At 44.1% G+C, this 20,506-nt stretch overlaps 3 protein-coding genes and 1 pseudogene across 7 annotated transcripts; 1 reads left to right on the top strand and 3 right to left on the bottom strand.

The window, feature by feature from the left end:
• Nucleotides 1-137: 137 nt before the first annotated feature.
• On the bottom strand, nucleotides 138-8,319 carry ndufs1 (NADH:ubiquinone oxidoreductase core subunit S1). Its single transcript, XM_054786583.1, has 19 exons — nucleotides 8,172-8,319; nucleotides 7,677-7,753; nucleotides 7,490-7,581; nucleotides 6,240-6,347; nucleotides 6,069-6,145; nucleotides 5,906-5,987; nucleotides 5,698-5,828; nucleotides 5,443-5,628; nucleotides 5,233-5,367; nucleotides 5,036-5,150; nucleotides 4,813-4,958; nucleotides 3,406-3,534; nucleotides 1,546-1,675; nucleotides 1,302-1,462; nucleotides 1,081-1,235; nucleotides 835-1,010; nucleotides 629-763; nucleotides 487-559; nucleotides 138-407 (listed from the first exon to the last, which is right to left on the bottom strand). The coding sequence occupies exons 2-19, from the start codon at nucleotides 7,747-7,749 to the stop codon at nucleotides 316-318; spliced, it is 2,196 nt and encodes a 731-aa protein (XP_054642558.1). The 5' UTR covers nucleotides 7,750-7,753; nucleotides 8,172-8,319; the 3' UTR covers nucleotides 138-315.
• A 226-nt stretch (nucleotides 8,320-8,545) lies between these two features.
• On the top strand, nucleotides 8,546-12,030 carry unc50 (unc-50 homolog (C. elegans)). Its single transcript, XM_054786641.1, has 6 exons — nucleotides 8,546-8,663; nucleotides 9,296-9,565; nucleotides 9,646-9,766; nucleotides 9,844-9,983; nucleotides 10,070-10,177; nucleotides 11,487-12,030. Exons 2-6 carry the CDS (start codon nucleotides 9,298-9,300, stop codon nucleotides 11,621-11,623), a joined length of 774 nt encoding a protein of 257 aa, XP_054642616.1. The 5' UTR covers nucleotides 8,546-8,663; nucleotides 9,296-9,297; the 3' UTR covers nucleotides 11,624-12,030.
• LOC129179077 (nucleoside hydrolase-like) lies at nucleotides 12,016-15,102 on the bottom strand (annotated as a pseudogene).
• A 1,291-nt stretch (nucleotides 15,103-16,393) lies between these two features.
• On the bottom strand, nucleotides 16,394-20,143 carry LOC129187402 (inosine-uridine preferring nucleoside hydrolase-like). 5 transcript variants are annotated; one of them, XM_054786614.1, is made up of 9 exons: nucleotides 20,090-20,127; nucleotides 19,319-19,422; nucleotides 18,942-19,146; nucleotides 18,695-18,874; nucleotides 18,514-18,625; nucleotides 18,292-18,428; nucleotides 16,983-17,060; nucleotides 16,649-16,765; nucleotides 16,394-16,572 (listed from the first exon to the last, which is right to left on the bottom strand). In XM_054786614.1, the coding sequence occupies exons 3-9, from the start codon at nucleotides 19,119-19,121 to the stop codon at nucleotides 16,420-16,422; spliced, it is 957 nt and encodes a 318-aa protein (XP_054642589.1). In that variant the 5' UTR covers nucleotides 19,122-19,146; nucleotides 19,319-19,422; nucleotides 20,090-20,127; the 3' UTR covers nucleotides 16,394-16,419. The 5 variants fall into 5 exon arrangements, with proteins under 5 accessions (XP_054642589.1, XP_054642601.1, XP_054642571.1 ...); XM_054786626.1 differs by lacking the exon at nucleotides 19,319-19,422 and having other exon boundaries at nucleotides 18,942-19,122; nucleotides 20,090-20,143; XM_054786596.1 differs by lacking the exon at nucleotides 19,319-19,422 and having other exon boundaries at nucleotides 20,090-20,141.
• Nucleotides 20,144-20,506: the final 363 nt, after the last annotated feature.

Below are 20,506 nucleotides of genomic sequence, written 5' to 3'. Positions count from 1 at the left end.
GGGCACGAAAACTGGGGAAAGCTTTTGTCGAAAACCGAATCATACAAAAACTGGAGCAACAAAAAGCAAGGTTTGACTGTATAGAAATAAAAAAAACAAGCTGTGGGCCACACTTTGGAAATGAAAAGCACTCAAGAAACAGTGGATAATATTTTATTCATTTTCGCTTACCCCAACAAAGCTCGTTCTCAGGAGTGAAAACGATGGAAGTGGCTACAAACAAGGACACGTTTAAATTAAGAAGGCGCAACACAGACTTTAGAGAAGTGTGAATGGCTTCAGTAGACCTAAGAGTTTATGGATGCGTGTTGGCGTCTAACAAATGGAGGGCTCGTCGACAGCGGCAGCGCCCTCTGTGGAGGCTTTGACGCACTTGGCCATCGTCTGCGAGGCTCTGCTGATTGCATCTGAACGACAGACAACGTGACGGGGATTAAGAGGTGGATTTTGCGTTGGCGTACTCCTCTCTGTGAACACGGCACGTACCTGTCATGTAGAAGTCCTTTACCGAAAGCTGCGGTGGTACGAGAGGAGCGGCGATGAGTTCTTGCTTCACTCCCTGATGGGGAATGACATTGCTGATTAACGTTCGCCACTCAGTTCCTCGGTCACTCGGTGCAACGCTCACCTTAGCGAGCTCGTTTGCCTGCTTGAAATAGTTTGCCTCCTCCACGTCGTCATAGCGCACCAGGTTGGGAGACACCTCGGCCAGCCTGGATCGAACCTCATCCAGGGAGTCGTAGGGCAGAGTCACGCCTACCAGCTGATGGCACAGAAACCCATTTGTTTGAGGCACTGAGTATAAAATGGCATCAAGTGTGATCTCACACGCACCTCCGATACAGCTCTGATGACTTTCCAGTCCTCTCGGGCCATTCCTGGTGCTGTGACAGCTACGCGGGTGTGCTGGCTCCTCCCCTCTGTGTTGACGTAAGTTGCATTTTTCTCGGTGTATGCTGCGCCGGGGAGGATTACATCCGACATTGTTGCACCAACATCCCCATGGTGACCTGTGAGGATTTGAAAAGATGCTCTCTCTGGTTTCTTCGTGGCATGTTGGTAGGATGAGTGTGGGAGCACCTTGGTAGATGATGAGGCTATCTTTAGGAAGGTCAGCCCGGGTGATGCACCCGCCGTCGGCTCCCAGCAAGAACAGGACTTTGGGTGGGTTCGTCCTGATGGCGTCCACGCCGGCCTTGTAGCCCAAGTCCAGAGCCGCAACCTGACTGGCCACTCTGTTCAAACCCACGGAAGCTCAAGTTTTGACATCCGCTTCACAGTTTGGCTGCAGCGTTTCGTACCTGTGCAGGACATTGAGAACTTTCCATCCTTCCTCCACTCCGCTGCTCGTTCTGGCATTCTGAGCGATGGTGGAAACGGCGCTCAAAATGGCAGCGCCGTCCTCTCGCTGTAGAGCGCTGCTGCCCACTACGACCACCGGACGCTGAGCAGCTGCAAGGACCTGCGGGCGGAGAAAGGAATGAGTGGAGAACATGAACCTTCCTGTAGCTTGCTTGCTCAAAGTCAGCCGAGTGCGGCCGTCACCTGGCAGAAGGGATGCGTTCCATTGGCCAGCTCTTTCAGCACGGTCGTCTCCTCTCCAAGATGGTCGTACGTGTAACTCAGGTCCACATTGTGACCCACCAGGGCAACACGCAGCTCGTTATGAAGCCAACTGGACCACGTGGACAAACATTTTTGTGTTTACATCAAGTGGACGACAGTTTTGAATGTAAACTATTAAACGCTTTCCTGTTTAATGATGATCAACTTTGCTTAAATATGTTATACATTGTTTGTAATTTTAAAATGTAAAATTATATTGATAGCTCATGGCGGTAGCCGTTTCCGGAAGCGTCATCAGCGGAGTGATACACAAACATGGCGCTGTACGAGACAGGAGGATGTTTACAGTGATTATAGCAAAGATTCGAGCGTTGTGTCGATAGGTTGAGGAGGCAGAAACATTTGGAGATGAAATAGAGAACTTGCAGAACATGGACTTCAGGCTTAACACTTGGAGATGAAGATTGGTCGCCTTCGAAGCACAGAATGGTAAGTGTAGATTACTCTGGAGTTGCTTATCCTTCAATGAATGTTTTAAATAGGCTTATTGGTGAGCGGAAAAGGAGTTTCTAAAGCCTGATTTCATATTTCGTTTCCGTCTCAGCAGTAGCCGCTAACACCACCCTGCCCCCCACCCCCCACCGCCAACATATCGCTGTGAAAAGCTGTTTGTATAACATGTAATGCTTTGCAGCCTTGTTGCCATCATGGGATAGTGTTGAGAATACAATGTGTAAAAAGACATGACTGAATCTGGTTTTCCTGGTTACCGGCCGGTACTATTCCGCCAGTGGAATAGCATTCTTTTTCATAATGTTTTCAAGCCAAATGCTTCTTGTAAGTGAAATGAACACCGCAAGAAAAATTTGACGTGGGCTTCCATACGTCTCTTCATTTGCTTCTCCATTTTTGTCTTAAACCTTTGTCTTTTGGAAAAGAAAAACTTAGTGTCACTTGGATCAAGTAAACATCCAGCAGTAACACAACCTTTTGGAATGACTACTATTTTGATTAAAAACATCGCAAACAAACAACCTCATCAAGGACAGCACACATCCACAACACTCATTCTTCACACTCCTACCGTCAGGCAGACGCTACAGGAGTTTGAAGTCCAGGACCACAAGGCTGGCAAACAACTTTTACCCACAGGCCATCAGGCTTCTCAATGAAGCACTCACACACACCGCACGCACACACTCATAGCACTTATTTATTGGTATTAATGTCTCTTCTGTTGTTGTTGCTTAATTTATTGGTATTTATGTTTCTTTTGTTCTTATTCATTTTCTTGTGTTTCCTTTCTTTCTTTTTCTTGGGAGAATGAACAGAATAAGAATTTCATTGCATAGCAGAACTGCCTGTTTTACTATGCATATGACAATAAAACTCTTGAATCTTGAACGAAGACGACAAACTACCTTGAGAAGCGTTCGTTTACTCGGCTTTAGCTGAGAGGTATTACTCCGCTGATGTCACTTCCAGAAACGACACTTTGCTTCTATGACGAGTTTGTCATTGGCTGGCGCCATGAACTATAAATGTAATTTTTGTGAATTTACAGTTGGCTTTCAAAAAAACAACAATGTAGAACATAAATACAAACAATATATCACATGTTTAAGCAAAGTTGATAAATCATGTCAGTGACCCTTTAAGATCCTTTTTTGTAACAATAGTTACCTTGCTAACACCTCATGCTACCAATGTGCTCATAAATCATCAAAGCGAATGCAGCAAATACTAATGGAATTGTTCAGCAATTACCAACCAGGAAAAGACAGTTTTTAACTTTTGTATTTTTTATACGTCACATGTATGGGTTTATGATTAGTTTACCTCTTGCGGATTCTGGCATTGAACAGCGGGGCCTCGTAGCGCGGGTTGGTGCCGACCAGCAGCAGCAGGTCACAGTCCTCGATGCCGGCGATGCCCGTGTTTAAAAGGTAGTTGGACCGCAAATCAGTGCTGCAGATAAAGCATGCATGCATGGAGATACAGTAATCCCTGTTAATTGGTTATGCCAAGCAGGACTCCTTAATTAGAAATGGAATATTTCTGTAGTTAGAGCATAGGAAACCTTTTAACCACCTTCTAAAAATGTTTTTAAACATTATTAGAGCCCTCTAGACATTAAATAACACAAGTGGTCATGTTTATACTCATATCACGCAATATAGTAGACACGACAGCCATAAATAAGACTTGTGCTTGTGTGTGTTGCTATAAATGTGTTCCCTAAGGAAAATGGGTAGTGGTGGTGGTGGGTGGTGGGGGGCAAAGTGATGCGGATTATTGTGCCTGTTGTGACATCAAACCTGCAATAAAAACTGTTCTTCCAGCAATCAAGTCAGGTGTTTGTCACAGAACATTACACTAATATTACTGACACCTAGTGACCAACGTAGAATACTGCATATCATCACAACGTCTTTGAATGCCACATAAAGTACAGCGGTGTGAAAAGGCATTAGCCCCCCCTTCTTGATTTCTTTTTTTTTTCCTCCATGTTTGTCACACTTAAATGTTTCAGATCATCAAACAAATGTAAATATTAGACACTGACAACACAACTCAACACAAAATGCAGTTTTTAAATGAAACTTATTAAGGGAGAAAAAAATCCAAACCTACATGGCCCTGTATGAAATAGTGATTGCCCCTCCGTTAAAACATAACCTAACTGAGATTAATTGAGATCTATCAGTGTGGAAAAGGCAAATGCTTGATTGCAGTTGTTGCTGCTAAGGGGGTTATTAGCTAAAGTTATTAGCTTTAGGGGGCAATCACTTTTTCCACACAGCACAGCTTTTAGCTTTGGATTTTTTTTCTCCCTTAATAATAAAAAGTTTCATTGAAAAACTGCATTTTGTGTTGAGTTGTGTTGTCATTGACTAATATTTACATTTGGTTGATGATCTCAAACATGTACGTGTGACAAACATGCAAAAAAAGAATAAATCAGGAAGGGGGCAAACACTGTTTCACACCACTGTACAGTATTTTAGTTCATTTAGCCATTTTTATGCATGAAAATGGGCAAAGAATATGTAACATTTGCTTAAATATGCATATTTGACAAATTGGAGTTGTTCAACCACAAAACAGCATGCTTTATTGACTCATATTTATGAAAATCCGTGATAGAATGAAACTGCAAAATTCAAAGCACGAGGAATTACTCTGCGAAGATGGAAGAAGGCTTGTGAAGTATGTGCCCCTTTACCAGTCTGGTTCACTACATACCCAGCTCCAGCCATAGGGAAGACCTCTTCAGTGCACAGGTTGTCTGAGTTGAGACTGTTGAGGAGATCTTTAAGGCAGACGAGGGCTTCCGCGTCGGCCATGCCTCCTGCGATGGCTGCCACTTGGCTGCCCTGCACACCTTGCAGCTAAACACACAGTCATCACGAGGTGAGAGCGACAGAAGGATCATCGAGGCCGCTAGCAACAAGCAGCAAACACTTACGGCTCCTGCCACGCGAGTCAGGGCATCCTCCCAGTTGGCTGGAGTCAGCTGACCTGACTCATCCTTCACCAGTGGCTGAGTCAATCGCTGCCTCTTCAGACCGTCATAAGCAAACCTGAAGGAACACAGCAGAGCTTATGTTCTCAAATTTGGACGACTGGGAATCATTTGGGCAAAAAGTGCCTCATGTGTTGTACCTGGTTTTGTCAGAGATCCATTCTTCGTTGATGTCTTCGTTCAGCCTGGGCAGCACCCTCATGACCTCGCCCCCCCTCGTGCTCACCACGATGTTACTGCCCACTGCGTCCAGCACGTCAATGGACTCCGTTTTCCTGCAACGTGTTTAACATTACAAATGTCTCATTTTACGCCGCCCACCTCCCCAGTTCGCCTGCAGCTTTTCCTACCTGGTCTCCCATGGCCGAGCAGTGAATGCGTACGGCTTGGAGGTGAGCGCGCCGACCGGGCAGATGTCGATAACGTTGCCCGACAGCTCAGACATGAACATCTTCTCCACGTACGTCCCGATCTGCAGGTTGTTTCCTCTTCCCGTGGTACCCAGGTCTTCAACGCCAGCAATTTCACTGGCAAAACTGGGGGGAAAAAAACGGAATGTTTTTTATTTGAAGCGACTACAAATCATCACTTAATCTTCGGGGTACCGAACACAGCGTGTGCACTGAATGCAACGAGTCATGATGGTTTTGATGAGCGGCCCGATGTTCTTGTCTTCCACCGCTCGCTTCCCCTCTGTGAAACGACTGCGGTCCGAACCAAACTGCATGGACTGATCCTGGAAGCGCAGCAGGTGCAGCGTTACAACGGGCTGAGCTGTAATTCTAATTCCCCCTAATTTTGGGTCTGGCATACCTGCAAGTCACACTCGCCTCCCTGATCGCAAATGGGACAGTCCAGTGGGTGGTTGGCCAACAAGAACTCCATCACTCCCTCCCTGGCGAAACATCATCATCATTAGGCAACACTGGCTTGAAGCGAAGGTTACACTGAGTTGGACTGCGACTGAATTGTACACCTCGCTTTGCGAGTCTTCTCTGAATTTGTGAGGATGTTCCAGCCCTTCATGACAGGCATGGCGCAGGCTGCCACTGGCTACGGGCGAAAAGCAAAACATTTTTAGGCAGCTTTTACAGTCTCAGGATTCCCATCCGGGAGAGTTCCCGACGGATCAGGCGGTCTGTCTCACCTTTGGAGCTTTCTCAATCTCCACAAGACACATGCGGCAATTTCCAGCCACTGAGAGGCGCTCGTGGTAGCAGAACCTTGGGATCTGGATTCCTGCTTTCTCGCAGGCCTGATGGGGGACGGCAACAGACAAAACAACTAGTCCAAGTCTAAATACGGATGTACTGATACACGTATTTTCACCTCCCATCTGAATTCCTCAGTCACACACTGGTGGTGGTAATCTACATCTGTAGTCACAGCTGTCCTGTGGTAGTCTGATGGAAACGTGGCTGCCAATTCACGCCTACAGCCTCTCCGACCACCACCAAACACTCATTTGCATTCATACGCTACTGTGGGCAGCACTGGAGGCAAGGTGGGTGTAGTGTCTTGCCCAAGGACACAACAACAGACTAGGTGGAGGGCGCGAGGACCGAACCGCCAACCTTACGGTTCTTGCGCTACCTCCTGAGCCGCTGCCGCCCCAGCTAATGGCAAATGTAGCTAAAAGAATATCAGCCAACATAGCTGTCTCCACACATGCAAAGTTGCACACGCAAGTGCTCAGCCTGATGCATTCAATGCTTCACAAATAGTAGAAATACTCTGAACTCTTATCACACATAACTTCCAGGTCACTACATTATTATTATTGTTGATTTAGTAAGAGGCTGCTCTTCTCTTCAGTAAAGTATGACATTGTAGCGACCCGTACGTTGTGCGGAGTGTTAAGAGTTTCTGATTGGGACTGTTTTGTGTGGCTGTGAACGCATCAGGCGGAGCCACTTGCATGTGTAATGTGTGTTTGTGTGTGTGGCACAGGTGAGGGGTTCGCTGATACTGTTTTGGCTATGTTTTCTGACAACAAGCTTGCAGCATTAAAGCACAGACGCAGCTCATGGATCAGAAATTTCCAGCTGGTATCAGAACCCGGCCTCCGACCTATCCCTAATTAGAACACAACAGCACTAGGCTGCAGACACACCCACAAAAATAGTCTTGATTCACACTCATGCGCAATCTGATTTCGTTTTTACGACGGCCGACACTTCCTCCTCACTCTCCACATCCCCCAGACAGCATGCTGCCCTAGTTTTACCCATCGACGCCACCAATGAGGCTCAAGAGAGGAGCGATCACATTAATTTGTGTTTCTTTTGACTTATATTTATCAAGTGAATGTACTGTGCTGCTGAGAGAGCGGGCATTCTTCTTGACTTGATTATTTTCTGCTTTTCTAATCATTTCTATCAAGACAGATCGACTAACCTGCAGGACCGTAGTGCCAGCCTCCACCTCCACTGGTTTTCCATCCACAAACACTTCCACCATGTTGCTCGCAGCACGCACAGAAGTATGCACTGAAATAAATGCACATGTTGGACAGAAGCAACCATGTGTACACACACACACACACACACACACACACACACACATTCACACACAGACAACTTACCGGTGTTGGATGGAGCCAGGCTGCCCTTGGTGGCTCCGGCTAGAGCTCGGCCAACATTCGGCAGGCGCAACATGATTCTTCACGCAAAAGGAAATAAAATAAATTAGGAAATTTTACAAGAATCCCGAAAAATAACCGGCATTTACGTATGGGCTCGCTCAGGAGCTTCCGCTGTCAACAAACTAAGACACGCACAGTTAACATCTTTCAAAAATACATCTAACATTCAAGAAAGCAGAGTTGTGGATACACGCTAACGTAATTTATGTGACACTCCCAAGTATATATTTTGTTTACACGAGAGATATAGGTGACAGCAAGCTAGCTGAGAGTCCTTGCTGAGATGCTACTAGCATTAGCTAAGAGTACTATTCAAGGACATTGTGTTGTAACAGGCTTACTGGGGATTACACTGGATATCAAGTGATGTTCTACTTGTTTGGCAGTTCAACAGTGCAACGATTTCAATATATTCGATGTGTCCAGAGTTATTACCTGTCGCTATTTGGCCTTCTGGACCAGAACAGCGGTGATTTTATTCCTGCAATCCAGCGGCAACGTCGTAGTTAGCGGAACTAGCGAGAGATTCTTCTTCTTCTTCCGTTTTTTTTAAGGGCGGCATCACAGTTCACGATAAAAGTAGTTTGCCATCTGGCGAACACACGTGTAAACAGCAGGGCGATGCCAAAGAAATGTGTTAAAATTGCACTCCAACATTGTTAATGTTCTAAATATATTACTTTACATTCATTATTGTATATGTGATTTTAAATATATCTATTTTTATTATTTTTATTTTATTTATGCAGTTGGTTTGGGTTCCTTTGGGATGAGATCATATAACGACTTCATTTCCCACAATGCCTCAGTGGTTACCGGAAGCTTCTACGTGTTCGTTTTCGCGACTCTTCAGGAAGCGTCGTCAACAGCTACACAAACCACCAAGAAAAACTTGGTTTCCTTCAAGGGAAGGAGAAAACCCAAAAGGTAAAGCAACGCAGAAAATGAGACACCATTGTTTAACGGCTTTCAAGCAGTCGTCGGCATCACTCCACGCTGGCCTCGAGTCAAAACGACCAGGCCGTCGCGTACTGTGACTGTTGTAGTTAGCAAAAAGCTAACTGATCGCACCAGCCATCTAGCACTGATATCAAATGTGGCAACAATTCCGTATGGTGGTATTGATGTTGAAAATGAGCATAAAATGTGTGAATTTGAGACTCTTCTCAAAATGCGACATCCAGGCTTAGAGTTTATCCAATAGCAAGACATACTGTATTAGAGTCGATGTATCCGCAAATGTCCTTATCTAAGCACTTTGTCTGTCTTAATGTAGTTCTCCTTATGTTGCAATGATATAGAAATGTCGTTTTCTACTGTGGCCGACAGGGCCAATTAAAGGCGAAAAAGCAATAAGACACTACAGCAGTGGTTCTCAATTATTTTCTGTGATGCGCCTACTGGGGGGACAGAAATGTTCTCACGGCCCCCCGATGTGAAATACTATTGAGGAACTGACAATATCTATTTATCTGTACTGTACAGACTGAAGTTGAAACTGAAACCGGGAAAATTCAACAAACGTCTACTAACTGCGTGGTGTTACTGTTATTTTTCAGTGATGTTGCCAACCACCAGCCAACACAGCAACGGTGGCCTCAGTTCGAGGGACGCTGCTCGTCACACCGCGGGCGCCAAACGCTACAAGTACTTGCGGCGACTCCTCCATTTCAGGCAGATGGACTTCGAATTTGCCCTGTGGCAGATGCTTTATTTGTTCACGTCGCCACAGAGGGTGTACCGCAACTTCCACTACAGGAAGCAGACCAAGGACCAGTGGGCCCGGGACGACCCAGCTTTCCTCGTGGTGCTCAGCGTCTGGCTATGTGGCAAGTCGGGCGTCACTTGATGAATGTGAGGGTGGCACGACTGATCCTTTACGTCCTGTGCGTGTGTGTTTTTATCGCAGTGTCAACAATAGGCTTCGGCCTGGTGCTGGACATGGGCGTTCTTGACACGTTGAAGCTACTGCTGTGGGTGGTCTTTGTTGATTGCATAGGGGTAGGACTCCTCATATCAACTCTCATGTGGTGAGTTGCGTGGTGATGCGACAAACAGTTGAGTGTTGGATTGCGAGCAGTGAAAGTGATCACTTTGCTCTTTCCAGGGTGATAAGCAACAAGTACTTGGTGAAGCATCCACGCCGAGATTTTGATGTCGAGTGGGGTTATGCGTTTGACGTTCACCTCAACGCTTTCTACCCGCTCCTCGTCATTCTGCACTTCCTACAGCTCTTTTTCATCAACCGTGAGTAGACAGTGTTCTCTTGTCGGTGTGAGTAGATTGTGATTTAAACATCCTGCGTTTAAGCTCTGTGGTCATGTTTGTTGCAGATTTGGTGATGATTAACTATGACTGGTTCCTGGGATACTTTGTTGGAAATACGCTGTGGCTTATAGCCATTGGTTATTATCTCTACATCACCTTCTTGGGGTACAACGGTGAGTCACCTTCACATTTTAGTACACGTCAGCAGTTGATGAAACAGCCTGAAGATTTAAATTGGAAACAAAAACAAATGTTTTGGGGGTTGAGTACAGGAAAGCAAGGTAAAAAACAAAAAATAGGAGGAATTCTTGTTTAATTGTTAATATTTCATTAACATTTGATCACAGATAAGGGACAATGGGCACACTCACACTCTGAAATTGGATTTTGGACACCCCTGGTTTACGTATTTCCCCGAGAAGGCCAGGTGTGGAAGAGTGCAGAACACCTCCAGAAGCGTGCAGCCCAGGTTTTGACTAGAGGGGGAGTCATTATTAGCAATACTGCCAAGAAGATGCAACCTGGTGGCACTTGTGTTTTTCTTTCATTCTTTCTGCTGGGAGAATGAACAGAACAAGAATTTCATTGCATAGCAAAACTACCTGTTCTACTGTGCATATGACAATAAATCTCTTGAATCTTGAATCTAGGCCTGTCATGATAACAAATTTTGCCGGTCGATAATTGTGCTACAAATTATCGTCTAAATGATTTTATCTGCATTTTTTAGACCATTTTTTTCACTAATTACTGTGATCGGCTTTATCTTTGTTTTATCGTCTGTTGTGAGGACTCTTGTTTTTTAATGGGCCCATCTCACATTGTAGGAAAATAAACTAAAAACAGTAAAAATGGAAAAAAATAGAGCAAAAAGGCATGACGTAACAAGAAATGCTGAAATGTTGATACTAACAAGTAATGATAAGAATAGATTTGTCTTTAAATACATGTTTTTATAACTTAAAAAAATGACGTACACAGAACATACAACAGAAGAACTGTAGGCTTAGACAGCGGTTGCACTGTTAGGAATTGTGCACAGACAGGTTGCCTGGTAACCTTATCAAGCTAGCTTGCACACTGGAATACACACACACACACAAACACACACCCTTGAGTGACACAAGCTTGAGTCATTTAAATACTAACACATAGTCTGACACGCTGATCCACTGAGGAGAGAGTAACACCCCTGCATGGGCGGGACTCAAGTGCAGTATAAACTGGTAGGCACTTCCTAGTTCGGGGCTTCCTACTTTGAGGGCAGAGGTCTGGCATGATGTACTTTGTGACATCTTCCAGACAATTTCATCACTAAAAGATAGAAAAGACAGAAAAGTGTGTCCACCTGATCTCTTTCTGGGAAATCAAACTCTTCACATTTCAGACACAAAACGTTTTATAGATGCAATAATGCATTATTTTGTAAACATGAATAAATCAGCTGTTAAACATGTCCTCCCGTGTCACTTGTTCACACAGCTCTGCCGTTTCTGAAGAACACTGTGGTGCTGCTCTACCCCTTCGCCTTGCTCGCCTTCCTCTACATCCTCTCCGTCTCGCTGGGCTGGAACTTTACTCGAGGTCTCTGCTGGTTTTACAAGTACCGAGTCCAGTAAGATGGGTGCGATGGAAGCTGGACACTGCGACAAGTGACACATTGGATGACTTGCAGTAATGTGGGACACTCGCTCGCCCAATTGTGACTCTAATTTAAAGACTGGCGTTTGTTTTGTGTTCGAGTTGGGAGACGCTCCATCGGGACGCAGCGCCGTGTTGCAAGTGCAGAAACCAGGGAGCAGGTGAGAGACAGCGTTCAGTTCTTTTTGTATGATTTGTAAATAATATTCTGGCAAGTTGTAATATATACTGAAGAACTGCTTCAGAAAAAGAAACTGTATTTTAGGTTTTCAGGAAGTCTGGAAAAAGTCTGTTGAAATAGAAATAAAAGAGACAAGCTTCAGGGGATTTTTTTTCCCTGAAGTGTACATTCCAGCACTTTCAATTAAAGGTTTTATTGACTTGATCTTCAAAGTTGGGACTTTCTTGTGGGAATTATCTGCATCACCTTCTTTGTAATTCCCACAGTCAATCAAATCAAGTCAGTCAGTCTGCGTGGACGACACTACGCTGTCATAATGGTATCACTTCCCAGTAATGCCTGCATGCCGCGTGCAGAGCAAGCTGGGAGCTCAGCCGCTACTTCAACGTGTTCATCAACAGCTGCATGAACACCTCCAGGTCTATTTTCTTCAAGATGGTGACCTCATGCTTCTTGTGCAGCGCCTCAATGTAGTCCAGGACCATCATGCCTCCGGTGGTTGTTCCTTCCAGCTCCACCATCACAGCCACCTGCACCAGCAACACCACAGACATCTTTCTACCTGTCCACTGCACTAAGAGTTGTCGAGAATGGAGTTACCTCCTCACTCTCTGTCACCAAGTTGTCGCAGGTGGCTGCAGCCACGGCGTAGGTGTCACAGGTGTTGAAGCCGGATCCTGACACCAGCTCCTTTTGATACCGAGCCGTCTGCACCATCTTCAGGTCCAGGACATGTAAAATTGCTGAAAGCTGTTTGACATGAAAATTGAATTGTGAGTTAATGCCACCTAAACCTGCACACGCCGTAGGCGTGTTTTGGGCTAGCCATGTGTCGCAAAAGGACTAAGGCACACAAAAACATTATTTGTATAATATGGAAAAAGCCCTGCTTCTCACCCATGGCAGGCTGTTCCTGCAGCTGAACTCCCAGGAAACGATGGTGGTCGGGCAGGTGTAGCGTTCCAACACGATGTAGGCCGCCTCTGGGTCTGCCAGGAATTTAAACTCTCCGCACACTGTTGTGTTCCCTCTGGCTCCACACATGGCAAAACACAAGGTGTCATTCAGAGCCTAGAAACATCCGGGTTGTAAAGTGATGTGACGTACACTAAATGTTGCCTCCCATGATGTAGAGCGCCTTCAGTTTGACGGGCAAGGAGGGGTCCATTTTGACTGAGAGGGCCAGGTTAGTGAGGGGCGCTGTTGCAACCAGGATGACCTGCACACACAAGCCACATTTCAAACGATAAGTTTGAGTGGTTTTACATTTAAAAGGATGAAAAACGCAAATAAAAGGTGGGTCAGAGCCACGTTAATGAGGTCCAACAACCCCCAAAATTGATGCAATGAACTTGCCGCATTTTCCCAGCCATTTTAAACAGTGTGGATGATTTTTATTTTTTTTTTTTCAACGACTGATTATGTCAGTGTTTAGGCGCCCCCAAGTGGCCACAGTGTCCCAGGCAGCCACTTTGGTGGCGGCGGACAGTCGTGGCCAAAAGTTTTTATGACACAAATACTGTATTGATTTTCACAAAGTCTCCTGCCTCAGTTTTTATGATGGCAATTTGCTTATACTCCAGAATGTTATGAAGAGTGATGAGATGAATGGCAAAGTCCCTCTTTACCATGAAAGTGAACTTAATCCCACTTAAAGGGATAGTTAGGATTCTTTGACAAGAAGTTGTGTGACAGCCCTGTCAGCAGCGAGGAACGTAGTTCCGCTTAGTTGCTGGGACATTTATGTAAAGAGTTTGGCTTCTCAAAACAATATGTGTTCAAAAGAGTAATACATTTGCATCAGAAAAATGCCTTCTCGAAAAAAAATCAGACCTCACAAATCACTTGGCGTTATATTTGTCGTATCCCTGCGCGCTGTCGTATTGTGTATGTGACCAAGATCTTGCATCTTCTTCCGCTGTGGAACACACACGCAAACAAGATGGCCGTGTCGCACTGTCGCGGAAGAAGATGGTAGTGTCTTGTACTCGCTGGACCAAGAGGCTGGTAAGTCACTGTTGATATGCTTTTAATTTGATGTTATTCCTGTGATCGTGTTGCACAATACATAATAAAAAAATAAGATGGCTATAATGTACGTATGTTAAGTGTGTTGAAAATATTTCCCGGTAGTAAGGCTAACGAGAGCTAATGCTATTTAGAGCCATTGTCATTGACACATGCCCCAAATAGCTGTCCTTGGCTATGCCTGCCCGTAACTAGTCGCTCCTTGTCCATATTTTAGCTAGCAGTTAAAAGCAAAAATCCACCGAGAGACGGCTGGCATAAAAAAAAACTCGTTAGTTGGGACACTCATATGCCACGGTACCACTATATTAATGACAATTAAACAAATACCTGCAACGCACCAGTAACTTCTCTCTTCTTCCCGGCGACAAACCTCGTGACAACTCCACCCACTGGGGCACGTTAATCGCTCGTCAACAAAATGAGTGCGGTTAAATGAAACTTCCGTTTCTTTGACAGCCCTTTTCTTGATAAAACGTATTTTTTGTTCATGTTTTTGGATTGACTACATATTGTAGTTCATTGCATTGACATTATTTCCTATGGGAGACATTTCCTTCGGTTTTCGTACGTTTTTTTTTTTTTTTTTTGACTACGTTGAACGAACGAATAACGAAAACCAAGGCACAGCAGTAAATGTATTATTTTGTCGCTGTTGTTGCATTGTCTTTATATTGTTGCCTTAAACATTGTTAAATTGTTCGTGCTTAAGTGTGTAGATAGAAATATTATTTTTGTTTGCCTAAATTTGTCTTGTGTTTTCTTGTGATTATAACCACAAATTAAAGGGGGGAAAAATCACACAATCGTCAATGTTGAGAAATTTCCAATTTCTCTTGGAGATCAATGAAATACCTGTTTGTCTATTTATCTATATCAGGCCAAGCTGCCCGGAACGCCGTCTACAGTAGAAGTCTTAGCTGTTGTTTGAGGTTTATCATCAACACACCTCCCCGGGGTATTTGCTGGCAATGGAAATGATGGCTTGTACAGCATTCATTTGTCCACATCGAGGATCAGCCTCTTCATCGTATCTGGAGGCAGCAGAGGGAAAGGGGACACAACACCTGTCACTGTGAGTAAATAGCACAAATTCACAGCAGATGAATTGCAATGCAGGTCCATGTGGTATACACCAAACCACATTCTGACTATAAAGTGTGCAGATGGAAAATAAAAACATTTAAAAGAGCCCCAAAAAACAGCATACTGCCACTGCACTCTACGCTTGAACATTCCAGACCCCATTACCACTCTTGCATAAGTGTAGTCCCCGCAGCTGGAGGCAATAAACACAATGTATCACATGATATCTACACATTTTATGCATTTAAAGTGGCGCTGTGTAACAGATGTGTACATATTTTTCCATGAATTAGAATCATCCGTGAACTAGTGGTAGAATCGATACCAAGTGCCATACTAGTATTGGATGTATCAATTGATTGATTTATATTTTTCAGTACTATTTTATGTTTATTTTTCCACAAATGAAGGAGGGCTTTGGCGGCAAAAAGCCAAAGAATTTGATTGAGACACAATAGTAGTTTATGCTTTTGTTTACAGTAATTTACGGTAAACATTTTACGGTGTTTAAGATGTGCCCACTAAATTTAGACAGGAAAACAGATTTATACATACAGTGTTTGTCCCCGTCCTGATTTGTTATTTTTTTGCATGTTTGTCACACTTAAATGTTTCAGATCATCAAACAAATGTAAATATTAGTCAATGACAACATAACTCAACACAAAATGCAGTTTTTAAATGCAACTTTTTATTATTAAGGGAGAAAAAAAATCCAAAGCTTCATGTCCCTGTGTGAAAAAGTGATTGCCCCCTAAAGCTAATAAGTGGTTGGGCCCCCCTTAGCAGCAACAACTGCAATCAAGCATTTGTGATAACTTGCAATGAGTCTCTTGCAGCGCTGGGGAGGAATTTTGGAGAATTGTTGTCATTCAGCCACAATGGAGGCTTTTCCATAGCAACTCAACAGAATGGATTTGGATCATTGTCCTGCTGCAGAACCCAAGTTGCTTTCAGCTTGAGGTCACCAACAGATGGCCGGACATTCTCCTTCAGCAGAATTCATGCTTCCATTCATCACAGCAAGTCTTCCAGGTCCTGAAGACCATCACACTACCACCAGCATGTTTTACTGTTGCTATGATGCTCTTTTTCTGAAATGCGGCGTTACTTTTACGCCAGACGTAATGGGGCACACACCTTCCAAAAAGTTCAACTTTTGTCTCGTCAGACCACAGAGTATTTTCCCAAAGGTCTTGGGGATCATCAAGATGTTTTCATTTAAAAATTGCATTTTGTGTTGAGTTGTGTTGTCATTGACTAATATTTACATTTGTTTGATGATCTGAATCATTTAGGTGTGACAAACATGCAAAAAAATAAGAAATCAGGAAGGGGGAAAACACTTTTTCACACCACCGTACATCAGCGAGTATGAAATACCCAATAGAAGTGAGCATAAAGAAGTAAAGAACCACAAAGCTTTCTTTCAAAACTGATTTTATTTGTCTTGCTGAGCTGCAGTGCACTGTCTGCGTCCTACATCAGTGACTTGACAAGCATCTGCTTGAACTTCTCCAGGTCGACTTTCTTCATGATGATGGCTTTATGTTTCTTCTTCAACATGTCCATGTAGTCCAACACCATCATGCCTCGGGTGCAGGCCCCTTCTAACTCCACTGTCACTGCCACCTGAGGGTCCAACAGAGACAGTGACCGAAAGGAGTCCAATTCCGTTTAAATGGACCAAAAAACAGCCATCGTTTACCTCCTCACTCTCTGTGATGAGCGTGTCATCAATGGCAGCGGCCACAGCGTAGCTGTCGCAAGAATTGAAGCCCTTTCCTGCTGTGATTTCTTTCTCATATTCTGCTGACTGAGCTTTCTGTGATGGCATGAAGATACATTCTTGACATGTTGGAGCGTACATCTTATAGACGAGTGTATATGATCTAGTTTGCGCTCTGTCAGTCAAATTGTGCTTGGAGGTGGGGATGTGGGGGGGGGGGGGGGTGATGACGTGAAACATGCTGGAGGTACGGTAAAGCTCTGCCTTATATGACGTTAAAGCTATTTACACGCTACAACGCAGCGACTCATACCTTCATGGACAGGCTTGAAATGGTCTTCATGAAGGCAGATTTCTCAGTCTTGACTGCAAGCCACTTGTCACAAAAAGACTGAGGAGGAAAGACATAATTCAGTCAACGCGAAGCACCATTTATTGATGCGGCGGCGTTGCCTGCCTCCTGCCTCGCAGCCAGCAGATTCAGATGGAACTTGGCTTCTCCACGGATGCTTAATCGGAGACTGTGAATAGTGGTCTGTCTGTCTGTACCCTGCCTGTCGCCCAAATGATAATAATAACAATAATAATGATACATTTTATTCATATCTGCCCACAGATAAAATGTGGGCCTCATATCGATAATTTGGTACATTTGTGGATTAAAGATGCTAAAACAAACCCACTGTAGGTCAATACAGTCAAACCTCAGTTTTCATACTATTATTTATTGTATATATTTTTATATATTTATTTATATCTTAAATGTGTTATTTTCTCTTATCATTTCCACTACATTGGGTAATACGAGGGAAAATGGGACTATTTTGTGAAGTTTCCTAGATTCATGTTGTTTGTTGTCAGGGAATCAGGTATAAATTATGAATAATGCTGGCATACTTAAGAATAAATGATCAATGACTACAAAAATGAGTTAAAATCAGGATGAACAGAGGATGGTATCACTTACCATGATGAATTGTTTACTTTAAAGAGTGCAATCCAAACCTGCACCATGCACCCAATGAGGGACATGATGCAAATGAATGTGGCATGGCATCTTCAATTAGGTGTTGAAACTTGGTGACGTCACTGACAGGCAGACTGCAACGTTTATCCATACGAAGCCTGCTGTGCTTAAATCCAATGCTTCGTTTCCTAGTATCGATTCTGTTGATGGATTACCTTTTAAACGATGTTAGATCGTCCTGAATGGAAACTTCAGAACCCACATCGATGTAGTTGAGTCATGGGAATATAAATGGATGCATAGATGTAGTGAGTGAATCGTTACACCCCTACTACACACCAGTCTTTGAATGCGGCTTCAGAATGCATTATATTTGTATTTTAACCACTTTTATGCTTGAAAACTACAAATTCAGGCAAAAGATCCGTAACATTTTGATGATTTATTCATGAATATATTTTTAAAAGACTGCGATAGACTGAAGCTGCAATGTCGCGAGGGATTACTGTACGTCAGACATCGGTAAGACAGCCAATATCGAGCATCTCTCGTTACAGTGCGAAACCTAACAATATATCTCATTCATCATGAGTTTGTATTATTCCTAGAATGTAGAGACGGTGAGGTGGAGGGAGGAAGAGGTCGGAGGACTCACCCATGGCAGGCTGTTCCTGCAGCTGAACTCCCAGGAGGCGATGTAGGTGGGGCAGGTGTAGCGTTCCAACACCACGTAGGCGGCCTCCGTGTCGGACACAAAGTTAAACTCCCCGCACGTGGTGGTGTTCCCCCTGGCTGCACACATCACATACACACTTTGAACCAATCCAAGTAAGTCAGGATGAATTCAAGGGCATGCTTGGGAGTGATAGACGGCTACACTCAATGTTGCCCCCCATGATGTAGAGAGCCTTGAGCTTCTTGGGAAGGGAAGGGTCCAGCTGCACTGCCACTGCAAGGTTGGTCAGAGGCGCTGTGGCCACCAGAGTCACCTACACACAAGACGAGTCTCACTGGCCTTGATAGGACTTTTAGATGCAAATAATCTCTTCTCGTCTTACCTCCCCCTGGTTTTGTCTGATCATTTTCAACAAGGCCTGGACACCTTTTTTCTTCTGCACCATTTCCAATCCCGGAGCATCTGGATCAGGCACGTCCCCCAGCCCGTCTTTTCCGTGGTAATCGCTGGCATTTTTAGTGTCGGACAGCAAAGGCTGGGAGCATCCCGCGTACACTGGAATCTGCGAAGTTTGATCGCTGATGAAACCTCCGAAGCATTTAGTTCAATCAGGAATCAAACAGACTTACATCCAGTCTGTTGCAGACTTTCAGAACCCGCAGGGTGTTCTTCAGGACGTTCTCCAAGGGGGTGTTACCGTGGCAGCAGGTGATGCCCAATATCTCCACATCGGGTGCTGCCAGGGCCATTATAATGGCCTGAGCGTCGTCCACACCCGTGTCCACATCAAGTATAAGTTTCTTTTTCATCCTGCAGCAACGACGCTCAACTGATCTTGAATACAATCACATGTTCAAAAAACTCTGACGAAAACACAAATGTTTAGTTGCATAGGGACTTATGTAAACCCAACAAATCCATTCTAGATACCCAAGAGGTGAGACACACAAGCACCGGACTTGATCACCGGAACAACAGGATTTATTGCAGATTTGAATGAACTCACAGCAGGCACAATAATCCCTAACACGGGCTCCTGTTGCAGCCGTAGCCCATGCCAAGTTAACTTCCTGTCCGCCACCCCGTTCTGACCCCTAGCACCGGAACACACTGACAGCAACACACACGAGTTATTATGTCATTTATGTCTTTAATGGCTTATTTTCTGTTATGTCTGTTATACTGGGTAATACACATGTAAAGGTGACTATAGGGGTGTTATTTAATGTCTAGAGGGCTCTAATAATGTTAAAAGCCATATTTTGAAGGTTTTCTATGCTCCAACTATGAAAATATTGAATTTAGAAATATGTAAGGAATCCTACTTCATGGAAATTCACTTATCACGGTCGGGTCTGGAACCAATTCACCGCAATAAACGAGGAATTACTGTGCTTGCAGAAAACAATGTAAAATAATTCCAAGTGACGAATGGATGTCGTGTTTCTCATCTTCGTTATCAAAGTGCTGAAATTTGCAACTTTCTTTGGCCCCATGGTAGGGTATTGTTGTGACATGCAATGCTGTGCAAGAACTGGAAAATGTTCCAACAAAAATGGAATCATACAAAAAAAATTATCATATGAAATAAGATAAAATAGCTAACTACCCACACACGTGCGCACGTGTTAAATAGTCAATGAAAAAGCTTCTAACTGTGTCTCCATAATCGCATTATGCAAGAAGCGGCACAATATAAATAAAAAGCTCATTAAGAGTACTTGTGTGAAATTAGCTGCTTTCTTTTGCCAGTTTATCACACGACAACGATCCTTACCTGGGGTGAGAACGTTGAAGGATGGGCGTCTTCCGTGTTGCCTGCAAACGTGAACGTGAGCTTCTGAGACGGCAAACTTGCAGAGCATCTTTTTAAAGAGCAAAGGGTTCTTATGTAACAGGCAACACCCATGCCTGTGAGGCCATGAAATGTTTTTGGTATGTTTCCAGTTTCAACATCAACAGCGTTTCAAAGTGTAGTACAGTTTGCTAAATGGTTGCCAGCAAATATTCAGCCAGAAATGTTCCCCAGCTCCTTGTGGAGGGTTAGGATGCTACACAGTCACATTAAAAGGAGATGCTTCTTTTATTCCCTGTGTTTTAGAAGGGAGTGTGGGGTCCATGGTGCCGATGTATGGTTCTTTTCCATGTCAAAGATGTGCTACGAGGACAACATTGCATTCCTTCTGACTTCCAA

Source organism: Dunckerocampus dactyliophorus, chromosome 1 (assembly GCF_027744805.1).
Source record: "Dunckerocampus dactyliophorus isolate RoL2022-P2 chromosome 1, RoL_Ddac_1.1, whole genome shotgun sequence".
Classification (NCBI taxonomy): Eukaryota; Metazoa; Chordata; class Actinopteri; order Syngnathiformes; family Syngnathidae; genus Dunckerocampus; species Dunckerocampus dactyliophorus.
Note: the sequence above shows the minus strand (reverse complement) of the source record. Positions and strands in the feature narration are given on the sequence as shown.